This window comes from Ranitomeya imitator, chromosome 1, assembly GCF_032444005.1.
Source record: "Ranitomeya imitator isolate aRanImi1 chromosome 1, aRanImi1.pri, whole genome shotgun sequence".
In the NCBI taxonomy this organism is placed as follows: domain Eukaryota; kingdom Metazoa; phylum Chordata; class Amphibia; order Anura; family Dendrobatidae; genus Ranitomeya; species Ranitomeya imitator.
In genome coordinates, this window is record NC_091282.1 from 327,332,160 (window position 1) to 327,349,518 (window position 17,359).

The 17,359-nt window shown below is 43.2% G+C and overlaps 1 protein-coding gene across 1 annotated transcript in view; it reads right to left on the reverse strand.

Annotated features, from left to right (window-relative positions):
• SEZ6L (seizure related 6 homolog like) overlaps window positions 1-17,359 on the reverse strand; it is a 781,385-nt gene that overhangs the window by 231,678 nt on the left and 532,348 nt on the right. The window contains exon 7 of the mRNA XM_069759107.1: window positions 13,912-14,077. Coding sequence (XP_069615208.1) covers window positions 13,912-14,077 — 166 coding nt within the window. The remainder of the gene's footprint in view (window positions 1-13,911; window positions 14,078-17,359) is intronic.

The following is a 17,359-nucleotide window of genomic DNA, read 5'->3' on the forward strand; positions in this document are numbered from 1 at the left end:
GAAACCGGATATGACGTACCGGAAGTGGGGCACCGGACGTCACAAAGAAGAGTCACGTCGCCATGATGGGTGAGGCAGAGCTGCACTGCACATGATCGCTGGGTGTTGGCTAAGAATAGGCTGCCCTATCTTCTTTAGGCTGCATCAGGAGACTCATTTAAATTGGCGCTGCACTCAGGAAATTATTGGTAGGCTTACATTAACATGCTTCTCACGTGTTCTATTTTCTCACAACCCTGGATCTGACCGGTCTTGCCATGTTTTTACTTGTATTTTTAGGCAGCATATATAGCCACTAGCATTTACCTCCATTCCAGTTCTTGGTATGTACCTTTCTTTACCCTCCTTCTTACTCACTGTGCCACTATAGATTTGCAACTCTCTGTTACCATATGCGCACCTCAGAAAGTTCTCTCTTTTGCCATGTACATGTACAACTGTACATGTTGATGTTGTGTATATACTTTGTTTATTATTTATTATTTATGATTTTGTTATCCTGACTTTATGTACTGTTTTGATATATATACTTTGCAGTTACTGACGAAGGTCCCATGTGTGACCGAAATGTTTTGCTTGGGATACAATAAATCACCCGTTTTTCTTCTCACAACTAAGTTGAGTGCTGGGTTTTGTTATTGCCACAAAAGTAAAGACTGCCCTGATCCAGCTGCTATAGAAGACCGGACTAGACGCTGGACGAGGGCAATGTGAATCTTTTATCTCAACTCTGCTGGACAAACATTTGCTGAACACCGACAACATGTTCACTTCAATGGGAACTGTTGAAAACAACATAATTCATTGCATTGGTTCTGGCTAGGGATTTTCAAATGTTGTCGGTGACACTTGGATATCACTCGAGTATCTTGGAACTCGGATGTACTCATTACTTGGTGAGCTTTGGGCTGTGATCGATGTAAAACTCGGATACCCTCCCCGCATGTTTGGCGCCTGTTACACAGCCAATAAGCAAGCGTGGATAGCCTGCGAGTCACGGTAATGCCGTAGCCATCTTGGTTGTGACATTACTGTGATTGGCTGGATGTGTGACATCAGGGGTTATAAAAGAACAGGTGCTGCCCAGTTCAGCACACTGACGCCATTGCACAGTTCTTTGACACTTCATCTTGGAGGGAGAGAGTGCTTGTCTAGGCCTGTGTGTGCACAGTATAAGGAATCGGGAATCATTTCCTTTGCTGTCTGTATCACATACATTCTGCATTTAATGTAGGGAGAGAGAGTCACAGGAGCAGGGATATTGGAAGGATACACACTGTAGACAGGGATTAGGGCTGTGTAGTCTGTTGGCAAATATATAGTTGTAGCTTTATTTTGGGGGGTCAAAAATTTAATATAATGTATTTTGATCCATTGAGTATTACGTGCTTTGTGTTACTTTTTTGTGTTATATAACACTCCAAAATAGTTGAAAAATTTTCCTGGGTTAAATTTTTTACCCATACACTATTCTGTGTTCTGAGGTAATTTCTATTCATACATTATATAACACACCAACAAAGCTTTAAAAAATTTGGCAGGGTTATGTTTTCTCACTTACACACTATTATGTGGTCTGAGGTGCCTTTCTGTGATACCTAACACTCCAACAAAGCATTGAAAAAATTTGTTGGATTATATTTCACACCCATACACCATTCCGTGGTCTGGTACATTTCTGTGATCTATAAAACTGAAAAAATTGTTAAACTTTTTTGTAGGCTTCTTTTTCTCAGCCATACAGTATTACATGGTCAAGGGTACATTTCTGTGATATTTAACACTACAAAAAAGTGTTAAAAAATGTATACATTTTTCTGGATTGAGTTTCATTGTCATCCATACACTTTTGCGTTCTTTCTGTTACATTATGATGGTATTAAACTCCCAGAAACCACTTTGACTGCTGCAGGTGACCAATTTTTTTCTTTCATTAAAAATAAATTTGATTTCAAGACACCTAGCATTTACAAAATGCATAACGCATGCAGTAGGGGACAGGGAAGTGGAAGTGGTAATGATGGTGCACGCTGATGCCGAGGATGTTGGGCAAGTACAAACATGTCTGTTGCTGAAGCACAAGAAATACGCCCATCCACGAACATAGGTTCCTGTCCTACTTTGCAGGGAGGAATGGTATACCACTTCTGAAGCTAGAGCAGTGTGAACAGGTGGTCGGTTGGATAATGCTTACAGCAGGCTTGGCAGAACCACCCAGTCTTCCACACTCTCCAGTCTCACCAGCCAACTGTCTAGATCACTTAATCTTCACCCTGATCCTCCTTCCTCCCACCATGTTGAAGCACAGGAGACTAGTGATCTCACACTAGCACACTCCGAGGAGCTCTTTACAACAACATTTCTTGATTGTGGCCTCTCAATTTGCATGCTCAAAGAAAGACAGGAGAACATGCTATTTAGTGGTGCACAAAACTTACAGCAGACATGGATTGGCCACAAGACGATGATGGTGGGGAACTGCTAATTTTGGCTGAGGAGGATTCTACACACTCTACCCTCCTCTCATCTGCTCAGCATGGATTGGGTAACAATGAGAAGGTGGACGCTGAGGAGGAGGAAGAGAAGCTGGTGGCTAGCGCAAGAGAGTCTAGCAGCCACACAACCTTCGTTAATGCAATGACCCCGCTTCTGTGCCTACTTAACAGTTGCTGCTGACAATTAAATATGAAGCTTTACATGTGGACCAGGTGGAGACTGTGGGAGACATGAGACAGGGAGATACTGCCCAGCCTCATGTCATCTGCTCATTGCAGATTGGGTAACAATAACGAGGTTGTGGCTGAAGAAGAGGAGGAGGAATAAGAGCTTGCTGAGCCCAAAAAAGGCTAGTAGCCACACACGTTTTGTCCCGTCTCTCCTTCTATCTTTCTTTCAATTTTCTTTTTATTAAAGTTTTAATAATTACAAGCAAGTAGAGTATCAAGAACTATGAATGAGCATATCAAAGTACAAAAGAACATGTGTCAAGTTAGCGTTATAAACTTAGGCCAACTGACACTAATAAGCCTATATACTTTTAAAGAAAATGAGTCCAACATCTCATTCAGAATTGTCGATATGAGAGCAACTTTATAGATTTAGAGAGATGAGATGGTATAGGGGGAAACAGAGAAAGATAGTGGAAAAGAGAGGGGGGAGGTAAGGGAGGGGTTAGGTTAGGATGACACTTTGGGGATTGAATGATTTATGGTACTATTGCAGAGTAAAAATAATTTTGTGTCCTAAATTGGATCCATGAATTCCAAGTGTTATAGAAATTCTCAGTAGTATGGTTCACTCTTGCAGCTACTTCTTCTATGTGGAACAGTTGCTCAATTTTGGAGCAAAGTTGGCTGGAGGTGGGTATATTCTTAGTGTTCCAGTGTGACGGAATTAACGATTTCCCAGCCGCTATAATGAACTGAGCCATCTTGGAAGCATTCTTTTCATTTGGCCAAAGAGGAAAGTTTAAAAAGACATTTTCCGGTTTCTGTCCCGTCTCTCCTACGTGGATGGGCTGATGAGGGGAATGAGGAGGAAGAGATGGAGGAGGAGATGGAGAGTATTCATCATGGGGAGACAGGGAAGTGCTGGCTATAGGGACCTTGGCACATATGGCAGACTTTATATACCACTGGCTTTCCTGTGACCTTTGTGTTACATTCATCTTGGCTAAGAAAAAACACTAGTTGTTCACCCTGCTATACCGAAGCTACAAGGAGAACTTTGCATCTCTTCTTCCTGAGGCGGAGAGGTCTTCTAAAATGGTGCTATATCGGCAGTCTATTGTGGAAAACATGATCAAAAAATTCCCAGCAGACAATGCTAGCGGTAGGGGGCAAGCTTCCTTGTCTAGCCAAGGAGAGGTGAGGGAGACACAACAGGTATAGTAGAGGCAGGGGTACACTGTGAAAGGCCTTGGCCAATGTCATGACACCCTCATAGTGTCCATGCCCTCATGATCAGATATTTTTGACAAGGAGAGAAAGGTTTTAACAGATGGTCAAGCAATACCTGGCAAATCAAACCAGTGCACTCTCTAATTCCTCTGCGACCTTCAGCTATTGGATCTCAAAGCTGGACACCTGGCATGAACTGTCCCTCTATGCCTTGTAGGTGATGTGCTGCCCTGCCGCTAGCATCTTGTCTGACAGACACTTTGGCTTCTCAGCAGTAAGGGTTGAAAGGCCCAGTCTGATAACAATGAACAAAGCCTGGCTTAGATCTGACTTTTACACAGTACCATATTATAGCAGCACATAAAGTGTTTTTAATGTTCTATATTTGAATGAGGCAATATAGTTGGTGCCTTCAAGGGTGAATGGATGTCCCTGCTTGTAATTTTTGGCAGGATTTGCACTTAGTGCATAGCCTTTATGAGACTAGGAGTACCAATACATGACAATTTGAACAGAATATGTATGAGGCCCTCCTTTATGTCTAATACAGGGTGTATTTGAGTCCTTATTAGTCCATAATTTTTGGCAGTTCTTGCTTCCTTCATAAATTACTGCGAAATGGCCTATTTTTAACAACAAAAAAAATCAATTTTGGTTTACTTAAATTATATATATATTTTTTTACCTTTTTTAAATTTTGCCTCATATACAAGTCATTAAACAGAAAAAAAATGTTTTTAAGCATTTTGTTCCTGCAAAATGCAATTTCTTGTTTATTTGGAATGTTCTATTGTCAGTCCTTAACCCCTTTCTGCCATTAGACGTACTATTGCGTCCATGTGGGGTGGGCTTTACTTCCCAAGGACGCAATAGTACGTCATATGCGATCGGCAGCGCTCACGGGGGGAGCGCCGCCGATCGCAGCCGGGTGTCAGCTGTTTATCGCAGCTGACATCCGGCACTATGTGCCAGGAGCGGTCACGGACCGCCCCCGGCACATTAACCCCCGGCACACCGCGATCAAAGATGATCGCGATGTGCCGGCGGTACAGGGAAGCACCGCGCAGGGAGGGGGCTCCCTGCGGGCTTCCCTGAGCCCCCCGCAGCAACGCGATGTGATCGCATTGCTGCGAGGGTCTCACCTTCCTCCCTGCTCCCTCCAGCCCCGGATCCAAGATGGCCGCGGATCCGGGTCCTGCAGGGAGGGAGGTGGCTTCACAGAGCCTGCTCAGAGCAGGCACTGTGAAGGCTGCAGCGCTGCATGTCAGATCAGTGATCTGACAGAGTGCTGTGCAAACTGTCAGATCACTGATCTGTGATGTCCCCCCCTGGGACAAAGTAAAAAAGTAAAAAAAAAAAATTTCAAATGTGTAAAAAAAAATAAAAAAAAATATTCCAAAATAATGAAAAAAAAAATAAAAATATTATTCCCATAAATACATTTCTTTATCTAAATTAAAAAAAACAATAAAAGTACACATATTTAGTATCGCCGCGTCCGTAACGGCCCGACGTATAAAACTGGCCCACTAGTTAACCCCTTCAGTAAACACCGTAAGAAAAAAAAAAAAAAAACGAGGCAAAAAACAACGCTTTATTATCATACCGCCGAACAAGAAGTGGAATAACACGCGATCAAAAAGACAGATATAACTAACCATGGTACCGCTGAAAACGTCATCTTGTCCCGCAAAAAACGAGCTGCCACACAGCATCATCAGCAAAAAAATAAAAAAGTTATAGTCCTGAGAATAAAGCGATGCAAAAATAATTATTTTTTCTATAAAATAGTTTTTATCGTATAAAAGCGCCAAAACATAAAAAATGATATAAATGAGGTGTCGCTGTAATCGTACTGACCCGAAGAATAAAACTGCTTCATCAATTTTACCAAACGCGGAACGGTATAAACGCCTCCCCCAAAAGAAATTCATGAATAGCTGGTTTTTGGTCATTCTGCCTCATAAAAATCGGAATAAAAAGCGATCAAAAAATGTCACGTGCCCGAAAATGTTACCAATAAAAACATCAACTCGTCCCGCAAAAAACAAGACCTCACATGTCTCTGTGGACCAAAATGTAGAAAAATTATAGCTCTCAAAATGTGGTAACGCAAAAAATATTTTTTGCAATAAAAAGCGTCTTTCAGTGTGTGACGGCTGCCAATCATAAAAATCCGCTAAAAAACCCGCTATAAAAGTAAATCAAACCCCCCTTCATCACCCCCTTAGTTAGGGAAAAATTAAAAAAATGTATTTATTTCCATTTTCCCATTAGGGCTAGGGTTAGAGTTAGGGCTAAGGTTAGGGCTAGGGTTAGGGCTAGGGTTAGGGTTAGGGCTAAGGTTAGGGCTAGGGTTAGGGCTAGGGTTAGGGTTAGGGCTAGGGTTAGGGTTAGGGTTAGGGCTAGGGTTAGGGCTAGGGTTAGGGTTAGGGCTAGTGTTAGGGCTAGGGTTAGGGCTAGGGCTAGGGCTAGGGTTAGGGTTAGGGCTAGGGTTAGGGCTAGGGTTAGGGCTAGGGTTAGGATTAGGGTTAGGGCTAGGGTTAGGGCTAGGGCTACAGTTTGGGTTGGGGCTAAAGTTACAGTTAGGGTTTAGATTACATTTACGGTTGGGAATAGGGTTGGGATTAGGGTTAGGGGTGTGTCAGGGTTAGAGGTGTGGTTAGGGTTACTGTTGGGATTAGGGTTAGGGATGTGTTTGGATTAGGGTTTCAGTTATAATTGGGGGGTTTCCACTGTTTAGGCACATCAGGGGCTCTCCAAACGCGACATGGCGTCCGATCTCAATTCCAGCCAATTCTGCGTTGAAAAAGTAAAACAGTGCTTCTTCCCTTCCGAGCTCTCCCGTGTGCCCAAACAGGGGTTTACCCCAACATATGGGGTATCAGCGTACTCAGGACAAATAGGACAACAACTTTTGGGGTCCAATTTCTCCTGCTACCCTTGGGAAAATACAAAACTCGGGGCTAAAACATATTTTTTGTGGGAAAAAAAAGATTTTTTATTTTCACGGCTCTGCGTTATAAACTGTAGTGAAACACTTGGGGGTTCAAAGTTCTCACAACAAATCTAGATTAGTTCCCTGGGGGGTCTAGTTTCCAATATGGGGTCACTTGTGGGGGGTTTCTACTGTTTAGGTACATTAGGGGTTCTGCAAACGCAATGTGACGTCTGCAGACCATTCCATCTATGTCTGCATTCCAAATGGCGCTCCTTCCCTTCCGAGCTCTGCCATGCGCTCAAACGTTGGTTTCCCCCAACATACGGGGTATCAGCGTACTCAGGACAAATTGGACAACAACTTTTGGGGTCGAATTTCTCCTCTTACCCTCGGGAAAATACAAAACTGGGGGCTAAAAAATAATTTTGGGGGGAAAGATTTTTTTTTTTAATTTTCACGGCTCTGCGTTACAAACTGTAGTGAAACACTTGGGGGTTCAAAGCTATCACAACACATCTAGATGAGTTCCTTAGGGGGTCTAGTTTCCAAAATGGTGTCACTTGTGGGAGGTTTCTACTGTTTAGGTACATTAGGGGCTCTGCAAATGCAATGTGACACCTGCAGACCATTCCATCTAAGTCCTCATTCCAAATGGAGCTCCTTCCCTTCCGAGCCCTCCCATGCGCCCAAACAGTGGTTCCCCCCCACATATGGGGTATCAGCGCACTCAGGACAAATTGGACAACAAATTGTGGGGTCGAATTTCTCCTGTTACCCTCGGGAAAATACAAAACTGGGGGCTAAAAAATAATTTTTGTGGGAAAAAATTTATGTTTTATTTTTACGGCTCTCCATTATAAACTTCTGTGAAGCCCTTGGTGAGTCAAAGCGCTCAGCACACATCTAGATAAGTTCCTAAGGGGGTCTACTTTCCAAAATGGTGTCACTTGTGGGGGGTTTCTACTGTTTAGGTACATTAGGGGCTCTGCAAACGCAATGTGACGCCTGCAGACCATTCCATCTAAGTCTGCATTCAAATGGCACTCCTTCCCTTCTGAGCCCTCCCATGTGCCCAAACAGTGGTTCCCCCCACATATGGTGTATCATCGCACTCAGGACAAATTGGGCAACAAATTTTGGGGTGCAATTTCTCCTGTTACCCTCAGGAAAATACAAAACTGGGGGCTAAAAAAATAATTTTTGTGGGAAAAAAATTTTGGTTTATTTTTACGGCTCTGCATTATAAACTTCTGTGAAGCACTTGGTGGGTCAAAGTGCTCACCACACCTCTAGATAAGTTCCTTAGGGGGTCTACTTTCCAAAATGGTGTCATTTGTGGGGGGTTTCAATGTTTAGGCACATCAGTGGCTCTTCAAACGCAACATGGCGTCCCATCTCAATTCCTGTCAATTTTGCTTTGAAAAGTCAAACGGCGCTCCTTCCCTTCCGAGCTCTCCCATCCACCCAAACAGTGGTTTACCCCCACATATGGGGTATCAGCGTACTCAGGACAAATTGTACAACAACTTTTGGGGTCCAATTTCTTCTCTTACCCTTGGGAAAATAAAAAATTGGGGGCAAAAAGATAATTTTTGTGAAAAAATATGATTTTTTATTTTTACGGTTCTACATTATAAACTTCTGTGAAGCACTTGTTGGGTCAAAGTGCTCACCACACCTCTAGATAAGTTCCTTAGGGGGTCTACTTTCCAAAATGGTGTCACTTGTGGGGGGTTTCAATGTTTAGGCACATCAGTGGCTCTTCAAACGCAACATGACGTCCCATCTCAATTCCAGTCAATTTTGCATTGAAAAGTCAAATGGCACTCCTTCGCTTCCGAGCTCTGCCATGCGCCCAAACAGTGGTTTACCCCCACATGTGGGGTATTGGCATACTCAGGACAAATTGTACAACAATGTTTGGGGTCCATTTTCTCCTGTTACCTTTGGTAAAATAAAACAAATTGGAGCTGAATTAAATTTTTTGTGAAAAAAAGTTAAATGTTCATTTTTATTTAAACATTCAAAAAATTCCTGTGAAGCACCAGAAGGGTTAATAAACTTCTTGAATATGGTTTTGAGCACCTTGAGGGGTGTAGTTTTTAGAATGGTGTCACACTTGGGTATTTTCTATCATATAGACACCTCAAAATGACTTCAAATGAGATGTGGTCCCTAAAATAAAATGGTGTTGTAGAAATGAGAAATTGCTGGTCAACTTTTAACCCTTATAACTCCCTAACAAAAAAAAATTTTGGTTCCAAAATTGTGCTGATGTAAAGTAGACATGTGGGAAATGTTACTTATTAAGTATTTTGTGTGACATATCTCTGTGATTTAATTGCATAAAAATTCAAAGTTGGAAAATTGCAAAATTTTCATAATTTTCGCCAAATTTCCGTTCTTTTCACAAATAAACGCAGGTACTATCAAATAATTTTTACCATTGTCATGAAGTACAATATGTCACGAGAAAACAATGTCAGAATCACCAGGATCCATTGAAGCGTTCCAGAGTTATAACCTCATAAAGGGACAGTGGTCAGAATTGTAAAAATTGGCCCGGTCATTAACGTGCAAACCACCCTTGGGGGTAAAGGGGTTAAAGGGAACCTGTCAGCAGGGTTATGCATACTAACCTACACACACTGTCAGGTCAGTGCTGTTATATGGAATAAAATGATACCTTGGTTGATGAACCATCTTGCAGTTGTAGCTTAATCTCTATTTTTAGTTTTGTGTTATTAAGATTCTCGTGCCCTTAGGCAGGGCTGGGGTATGTGGTGCTCTGATTAGGTATTCATAATGCAGATTGTTGACTGGTCACTGATCTCTCAGTGACCTGACCCCTAGTTCACATAATGAATACCTAACATACTGAATAATAAAAAAAAAAACACTTCTGCAGGAAGGTGCCGGCCGTGTCACCTATGCTGCAGCATAATCGCATGGTTACTGACCACTTAATCCCTTTTTTCAGATTTTGTTGAGCGAGGAAAAAAAAGTAAGTTTGAAAATGGCGCCGCTGCGCCTGCGCAGTAACAGCTATCGGTTTATATGGGGATCCGATAGCTGATGCTGCGCAGGCACCAGCGGCGCCATCTTGCTGGAGAATAAAAAAATGTCCTTTACCAAGATGGCGCCACCCACGTATGCGCAATAGCAGCTGTCGGCGATCTCCGAGAATACTATTGATTTGTTTGTTATTGGAGATCTCTTAAAAAACTTTAATAAACTATTTTAGATATGCTACTAGGTCGTGCTTCCTAAAAAAATGCACATGGAGTATAGCCCAACTACAAATACTAGTAGCAGCTTTTCACTTGAGTATAGTCAAAATATCTATGAATGCACACTAATCTTCATTTAAAAGGGGGTGACCACCAGTTAAAGATTATATGTGGCACTTAATATACAAGCATTACAAGTTCTCTTCCTGTATTCAAAATGCCTGCAGATGGAGGAACATGTGAACAAACCACTCTATCAGTCTCTTCAAATTGGTAAATAACTTTCCCACCTGAAGGGGGTCACAGAGCTTGGTGCTGAGGTCCGGAACTGACTTCTCTTCCTCCTGAAACCCTTCTTCTAAACAGGGATCTGACTTGTGTGTCTTGTGCTATAGCATGCATTCTGTACTCTCTTATCTTTCAGGAGTCCTTGTTACCTCCCTGTCCTTGGGACCGGATACAGCTGCACACATAATAGGATACCTTGGGTCCGGTTCAACAGGTATGGTATTACTGTACAGTTCATGTACATTTGGCTGTGGCATACAGTATGGGGCTGAGCACCCTACAGTTGCTGTTCCTATAAAACAGTATGCTTCAAGGTCCTGCATCCGGTCTGCCTGAACTGTCCCCACCTTAACAGTTTGTTGGCACTAGAGACTCCCCGTCCAGCAACCCAGCCTTCCTGAAGCTCACCACCGTTCCCCCTCATTCTTCCTCAAACGGCCTTTTTATCTTAGAAGAAAATGAGACATGGTTTCCAATGCCTCCGTGCCATAGAACCTGAACCTTCCAGGGATCTCCGCTTGCCTCCCAGTGCACCCTCCTGCTGTTCGGCAGCTTGGTACTATTAGGGCCCATCACTCTGTCACTGTCTAAGACTTTCTATGTCTCTCCTCTAGGAAGTGCTTCCCCTTTTTAATCTGATCTAACCTCTCCCCATATGTGGCAATTCCCAAACTGTTAACTACAGCCAACTGTTGCAAGAATATCTCTATGCCTTGTAATGGCTCTTCTATGAACAGCCACCCACGTATGCGCAATAGCAGCTGTCGGCGATCTCCGAGAATACTTTTGATTTGTTTGCTATTGGAGATCTCTTAAAAAACTTTAATAAACTATTTTAGATATGCTACTAGGTCGTGCTTCCTAAAAAATGCACATGGAGTATAGCCCAACTACAAATACTAGTAGCAGCTTTTCACTTGAGTATAGTCAAAATATCTATGAATGCATACTAATCTTCATTTAAAAGGGGGTGACCAGTTAAAGATTATATGTAGCACTTAATATACAAGCATTACAAGTTCTCTTCCTGTATTCAAAATGCCTGCAGATGGAGGAACATGTGAACAAACCACTCTATCAGTCTCTTCAAATTGGTAAATAACTTTCCCACCTGAAGGGGGTCACAGAGCTTGGTGCTGTGGTCCGGAACTGACTTCTCTTCCTCCTGAAACCCTTCTTCTAAGCAGGGATCTGGCTTGTGTGTGTTGTGCTATAGCATGCATTCTGTACTCTCTTATCTTTCAGGAGTCCTTGTTACCTCCCCGTCCTTGGGACCGGATACAGCTGCACACATAATAGGATACCTTGGGTCCGGTTCAACAGGTATGGTATTACTTTACAGTTCATGTACATTTGGCTGTGGCATACAGTATGGGGCTGAGCACCCTACAGTTGCTGTTCCTATAAAACAGTATACTTCAAGGTCCTGCATCCGGTCTGCCTGAACTGTCCCCACCTTAACAGTTTGTTGGCACTAGGGACTCCCCGTCCAGCAACCCAGCCTTCCTGAAGCTCACCACCGTTCCCCCTCGTTCTTCCTCGAACGGCCTTTTTCTCTTAGAAGAAAATGAGACATGGATTCCAATGCCTCCGTGCCATAGAACCTGAACCTTCCAGGGATCTCCGCTCGCCTCCCAGTGCACCCCCCTGCTGTTCGGCAGCTTGGTACTATTAGGGCCCATCACTCTGTCACTGTCTAAGACTTTCTATGTCTCTCCTCTAGGAAGTGCTTCCCCTTTTTAATCTGATCTAACCTCTCCCCATATGTGGCAATTCCCAAACTGTTAACTACAGCCAACTGTTGCAAGAATATCTCTATGCCTTGTAATGGCTCTTCTATGAACAGCCCTTCCCAAGGATAAAAACATTACTATATAATTTAATTTTTCTAAACCTCCGGCTACTGAACTGGAACAACAAACTAAGGGGCAGTCTTCTAGTAGATGGAGTACCCTTGGGTGCAACTGACCCTGTTCAACATAAAGTCCACATAATTCAGCTTTAAATGAGAGAACAAAAAGAAAAGAACCTGGAAACATCCACTTTACTCACTCTTCTTTCTCCAGGCTTCCTAGGTGTCAAGGGATGAAAGTCAGTCCCACCTCCGTGGCTGATCCGGGTATCACTGTCTCCCTCGGTTGTCCTGCAGCAAGCTAGTCCTTGAGATGAATACTTGCGCTGATGCATTCCCAATTAGGCAAATGCTAGTGTCGGAACCAGTCACTTGGGGAGCTTCGGCACCAAGGCATCTCTTCCCCTCTACCTTTTTCTCAGCCCGATGCTGTCCCACAAAGAACTCCAACTCTGCTGCATCTGGGTGATTTGTTGAGCGCTGGCATAATGTAAATGCACAGGAAGCCATCCAGAACACAGGAGTTCATAGCTGATGAACCCTGGTTACCTCACTGATGTCACCGCTCACTGCTTAAAAACTTTACGATGGTAGTGATGACGTCAGTGTGGTGACCGGGGTTCACCCGCTATGAACTCCGGTGACATTTCTCATGTCAGCACTACAAACTGCAGAAGCATAATCATGCTCCTGTCACAGTGTGTTCTGGCTGGCTTGCTGAGCAGTGGCATAATGCCAGCGCTCAAGGAACCACCCAGATGTAGCAGAGCTGGAGTTCTTCAGTAGACAATATTACATAGGGAGTCTCAGCGAACAAGTGAGGAATATAGTGGTTTATTATTTTTTTATTTTACAATCGTAAATCTGAAATTAATTAAATTAAAGTATTTTTTACAATCTGACTATGGGGTTACAATGTATTCATTTATAGCATCGGAGCCGCCTGATGATTATTCCCATCAATAGCAACTGCACTCGCTGTTATCAGCAACATCAGGCTTAGGCTAATGAGAGTAGTACTCTCTCATCAGCTGATGCCTGTGACCAGCAGTAAACTTTCTATCGCCAGTCACAGCTGCTGGCTCACGCTTTCACTTGACAGCGTTGGAATCGCAGCTCTCTGATTGGCGGTAATAATCTTACCGCCGATCAAAGCCTTTGTTTGCTGTGTTGTCATGAAGAGGAGAGCATGGCAAACAACGGATGTTTGACCCCCCCATTCATCTGAATGGGGTCTGGGTTCGGGTACCGTTCTGATACCCAAACCAAACCTTTTTTAAATGTTCAGCCGAACCTGTAAGACCCGAACATCCATGAGTTCGCCCATCACTACTCAGTACCTCCCAGTCTAAGATTGGACAACCGAATCGACAATAAAAACACCGGCAATTCAGCACGCCCCTGCATCAGACTGCACAACTGAGCTGTCAATCACTGCACAGACAGCTAAGCTCAGAGAGGTGGAACACCTGTCACTTCTAACTACCAAGAACTGCGGCCTCCAGGAGGATAAAACATGCAATAAAATATAATTTGCAAAGTTGGATTTTGGGATTACAAGAGTGAGTGAAAGAATTAATGGAGTGTGGTTTATTCCCACTGTATTAAAAAAATAATAAGTCCATAGTAGATCTAGTGGTTGCACAAAATTAAGAAAATATACTGTATAATTGGGACAACATTTAATCTTATAATAATTACCTATCTTTTTCAGTCAAAATGAACTTCTCAAAATGCAGATGTAATTTCTGTCCTCCTGGAGCATCTATTGTCCATGCACAAAAAAGATTGTTGCTGTAGTTGCTTGGGAAATTTGGGGACAGGACTCTTCCAACAGTGGCATTTTGAACTCTTCCTCCACAAGGAGCTAAAGAAAGACATAAAGAGACATTAAAGAGGACCTGTTACCATTTCAGAAGTGATCATTAGTGCTCTTATTTTATTCTCACTGCTCCCAGAGAATTCAGTTTTCTTTTTTTCTTAAATCCGATATATGGTTCCAGAGATCTGGACCTTTTTTTTAGTCCCAATTAATAAAGGGATTGTCCACTACTAGGACAACTCCTTCTCATTCTTCATGTTTGACCCTGTTAAAATAAAAACGCTTCCAGAGGTGCAGGCCACACACATTCCTAGGGCTCATAAGGGGTTGTTATATCACACAAGCACTGCAACTAATCAGCGTTGGCACCACTGTCCTGCCTTCGGACATATTGAACATTAACGGGAAACCAGGCCTTATTCTTCTCGATAAATAATCCATAGCGCCATCCGTTATAAAAAGCATACGGTATATCATGTAGGATGCATCATGGATTCTGTAAGTATGGAAAGGAGACCTATGTTGAAATATATTGGAGGTGAAATACTGTGTGTGTTGCATTATTTAGGTTTACCTTGCTTTTTTCAGCTTTTAATGCTTTTGTAGTTAGAAAAACTGCAGTTTTAGAAAGCCAGCTGTATTTTAATACAGGCACAGTGATATTTTTCTGAAATGTGTTTTAATGAGAATTTCTTTTCCTAGTCATATTCAACAAGCCGGTAAGTTTTCTCATCATCTAGCTAAAAAATTGGTTTGACTTAATGTGGATGAATATGAAAATATTAGTCAATGACTTCTTATTTTTACATATTATTATATGAAGAAATAATGTATGGTAGATACATGAATAAGTGCACATGCTGTATCAGAGGTTAGGACCTAATGTACATGACAGAGACATAGGCTCTCCGTTTATTGCCATATGATGCCTCTATATAACACCATATGACAGATATATTTTACTCTTAAAAACACATACTACTAGTGGAGAATATTTCTGTAATATTCCATGCAAAGGAATGTCACATTGCTTCTTTCAAAAGATTTTGGCAGGAAAAAATCTCAGTGAAGATTGAAAGTTGAGATTCGTGAAGGTCCATTAGACAGTGGCAAAATATGTGGGATAGGTGGAGACAGTGGGACAGTTGCTCTACACTTACTAGGGGCCACCAGAATCCTAGAGTAAGCACCATTTTCAACTGTATCAGCATCTACATATGCTGATATTGTTGAAACTTATGGCAGAATCGGAAGTCATGGGCACCCTGTCCTACATCTCTCCTTTTCATGGGCCACAGGTCGTTATAGGTTTGCGTCATACAGAACAGTGGAGAATGCACAAGATGACATCATTTTGGCAAAGGTATTCAAACTATGCAGATGAGCCATGGCTAGAATAAGTCATCATGGCGATCTTGATCAGATGGAAAAGACAGGAAAATTAAAGACTCTCATCAGAAAGAACATCGCCTTTGAGTCACTATATATAATTGTACGGTAACCCATTATATGGTCTGCAGAATTAGTATATATGTTCACTGTGTGACAAGTGATGGTCGACCATACTGAAATTTGGACTGTTCATACTTTGATTCATGAGAAGAGAGAGTAGAATGACCTTCAGCGACAGCGATGCAAAAAGTTCTCACACTGTGTACTGTGTATGGGAGACATTATAGCAACTACTCTCCTCCTACTAGCTCAGAGGGAACTGAAAATTAGAAATTGATCCTGCACAGATGAAAATTGTTGAAAAAAATTGAGAATACAAGTCATAAAAAAGGACAGTAATGGTAATTTTCATTCCCATGACAACTAATATTGGAAAGTTACATTGTTACATAGTTAAATAGATTGATAAAAAAGATCTAGGTCCAGCAAGTTCATCCTTTAACCACCAATTGGACATTTGTCTCTAATTTAACTATAACCTGCAATGTGTATCAAGCAGTAGCGTAGCTACTGGGGGGGCAGAGGGGGCCATTGCCCCGGGCCCAGTCACCTGAAGGGGCCCACTGGGAGATACACTGCCGAGTGTGAGGTGTCAGGGAGAGAGCAGCACAATGCCGGCTGCAGAGCCCCCCTCCTGCAGAGTGCGATGTGGTCTCACCCAAGGAGTCTCTTCCTGGCTGGCAGCAGCAGATGCAGTTACTGTTACTTATGTTTGGTTTGGCTGAGGCACGCTGGGTCCTAGTGCCCTCCTTGCATCTCTCTGGACACTTCCTGGTTCTCCTCACTGCCTGAAAACTTCATCAGTAAGTGGGGATGGAGTTTATTAGAGTAATTCGGTTTAGGCATATCATGGTCACTGTGGGGGTGAATGTGAGAGGATTGTGGTATTGTAGGGGCTGAAGTGGGAGAGGAGGACAAGGCACTGTGGGGTAAATGTGAAACGATGGGGGTTATTGTAGGTGTGCAGGGGGACAGGGCACTGTGGGGTAAATGTGAAACGATGGAGGTTATTGTTGGTGTGCAGGGGGACAGGGCACTGTGGGGTAAATGTGAAATGATGGGGGTTATTGTAGGTGTGCAGGGGGACAGGGCACTGTGGGGTAAATGTGAAACGATGGGGGTTATTGTGGGTGTGCAGGGGGACAGGGCACTGTGGGGTAAATGTGAAACGATGGGGGTTATTGTTGGTGTGCAGGGGGACAGGGCACTGTGGGGTAAATGTGAAATGATGGGGGTTATTGTAGGTGTGCAGGGGACAGGGCACTGTGGGGTAAATGTGAAACGATGGGGGTTATTGTGGGTGTGCAGGGGGACAGGGCACTGTGGGGTAAATGTGAAACGATGGGGGTTATCGTAGGTGTGCAGGGGACAGGGCACTGTGGGGTAAATGTGAAACGATGGGGGTTATTGTTGGTGTGCAGGGGGACAGGGCACTGTGGGGTAAATGTGAAACGATGGAGGTTATTGTTGGTGTGCAGGGGGACAGGGCACTGTGGGGTAAATGTGAAACGATGGGGGTTATTGTTGGTGTGCAGGGGGACAGGGCACTGTGGGGTAAATGTGAAACGATGGGGGTTATTGTGGGTGTGCAGGGGGACAGGGCACTGTGGGGTAAATGTGAAACGATGGGGGTTATTGTAGGTGTGCAGGGGGACAGGGCACTGTGGGGTAAATGTGAAACGATGGGGGTTATTGTGGGTGTACAGGGGGACAGGGCACTGTGGGGTAAATGTGAAACGATGGGGGTTATTGTAGGTGTGCAGGGGGACAGGGCACTGTGGGGTAAATGAGAGAGGATGGTGGTATTGTGGGAGGGAGACAGGGCACTGTGGGGGTGAATGGGAGAATTTGAGGGTATTATGAGGGCTGACGTGG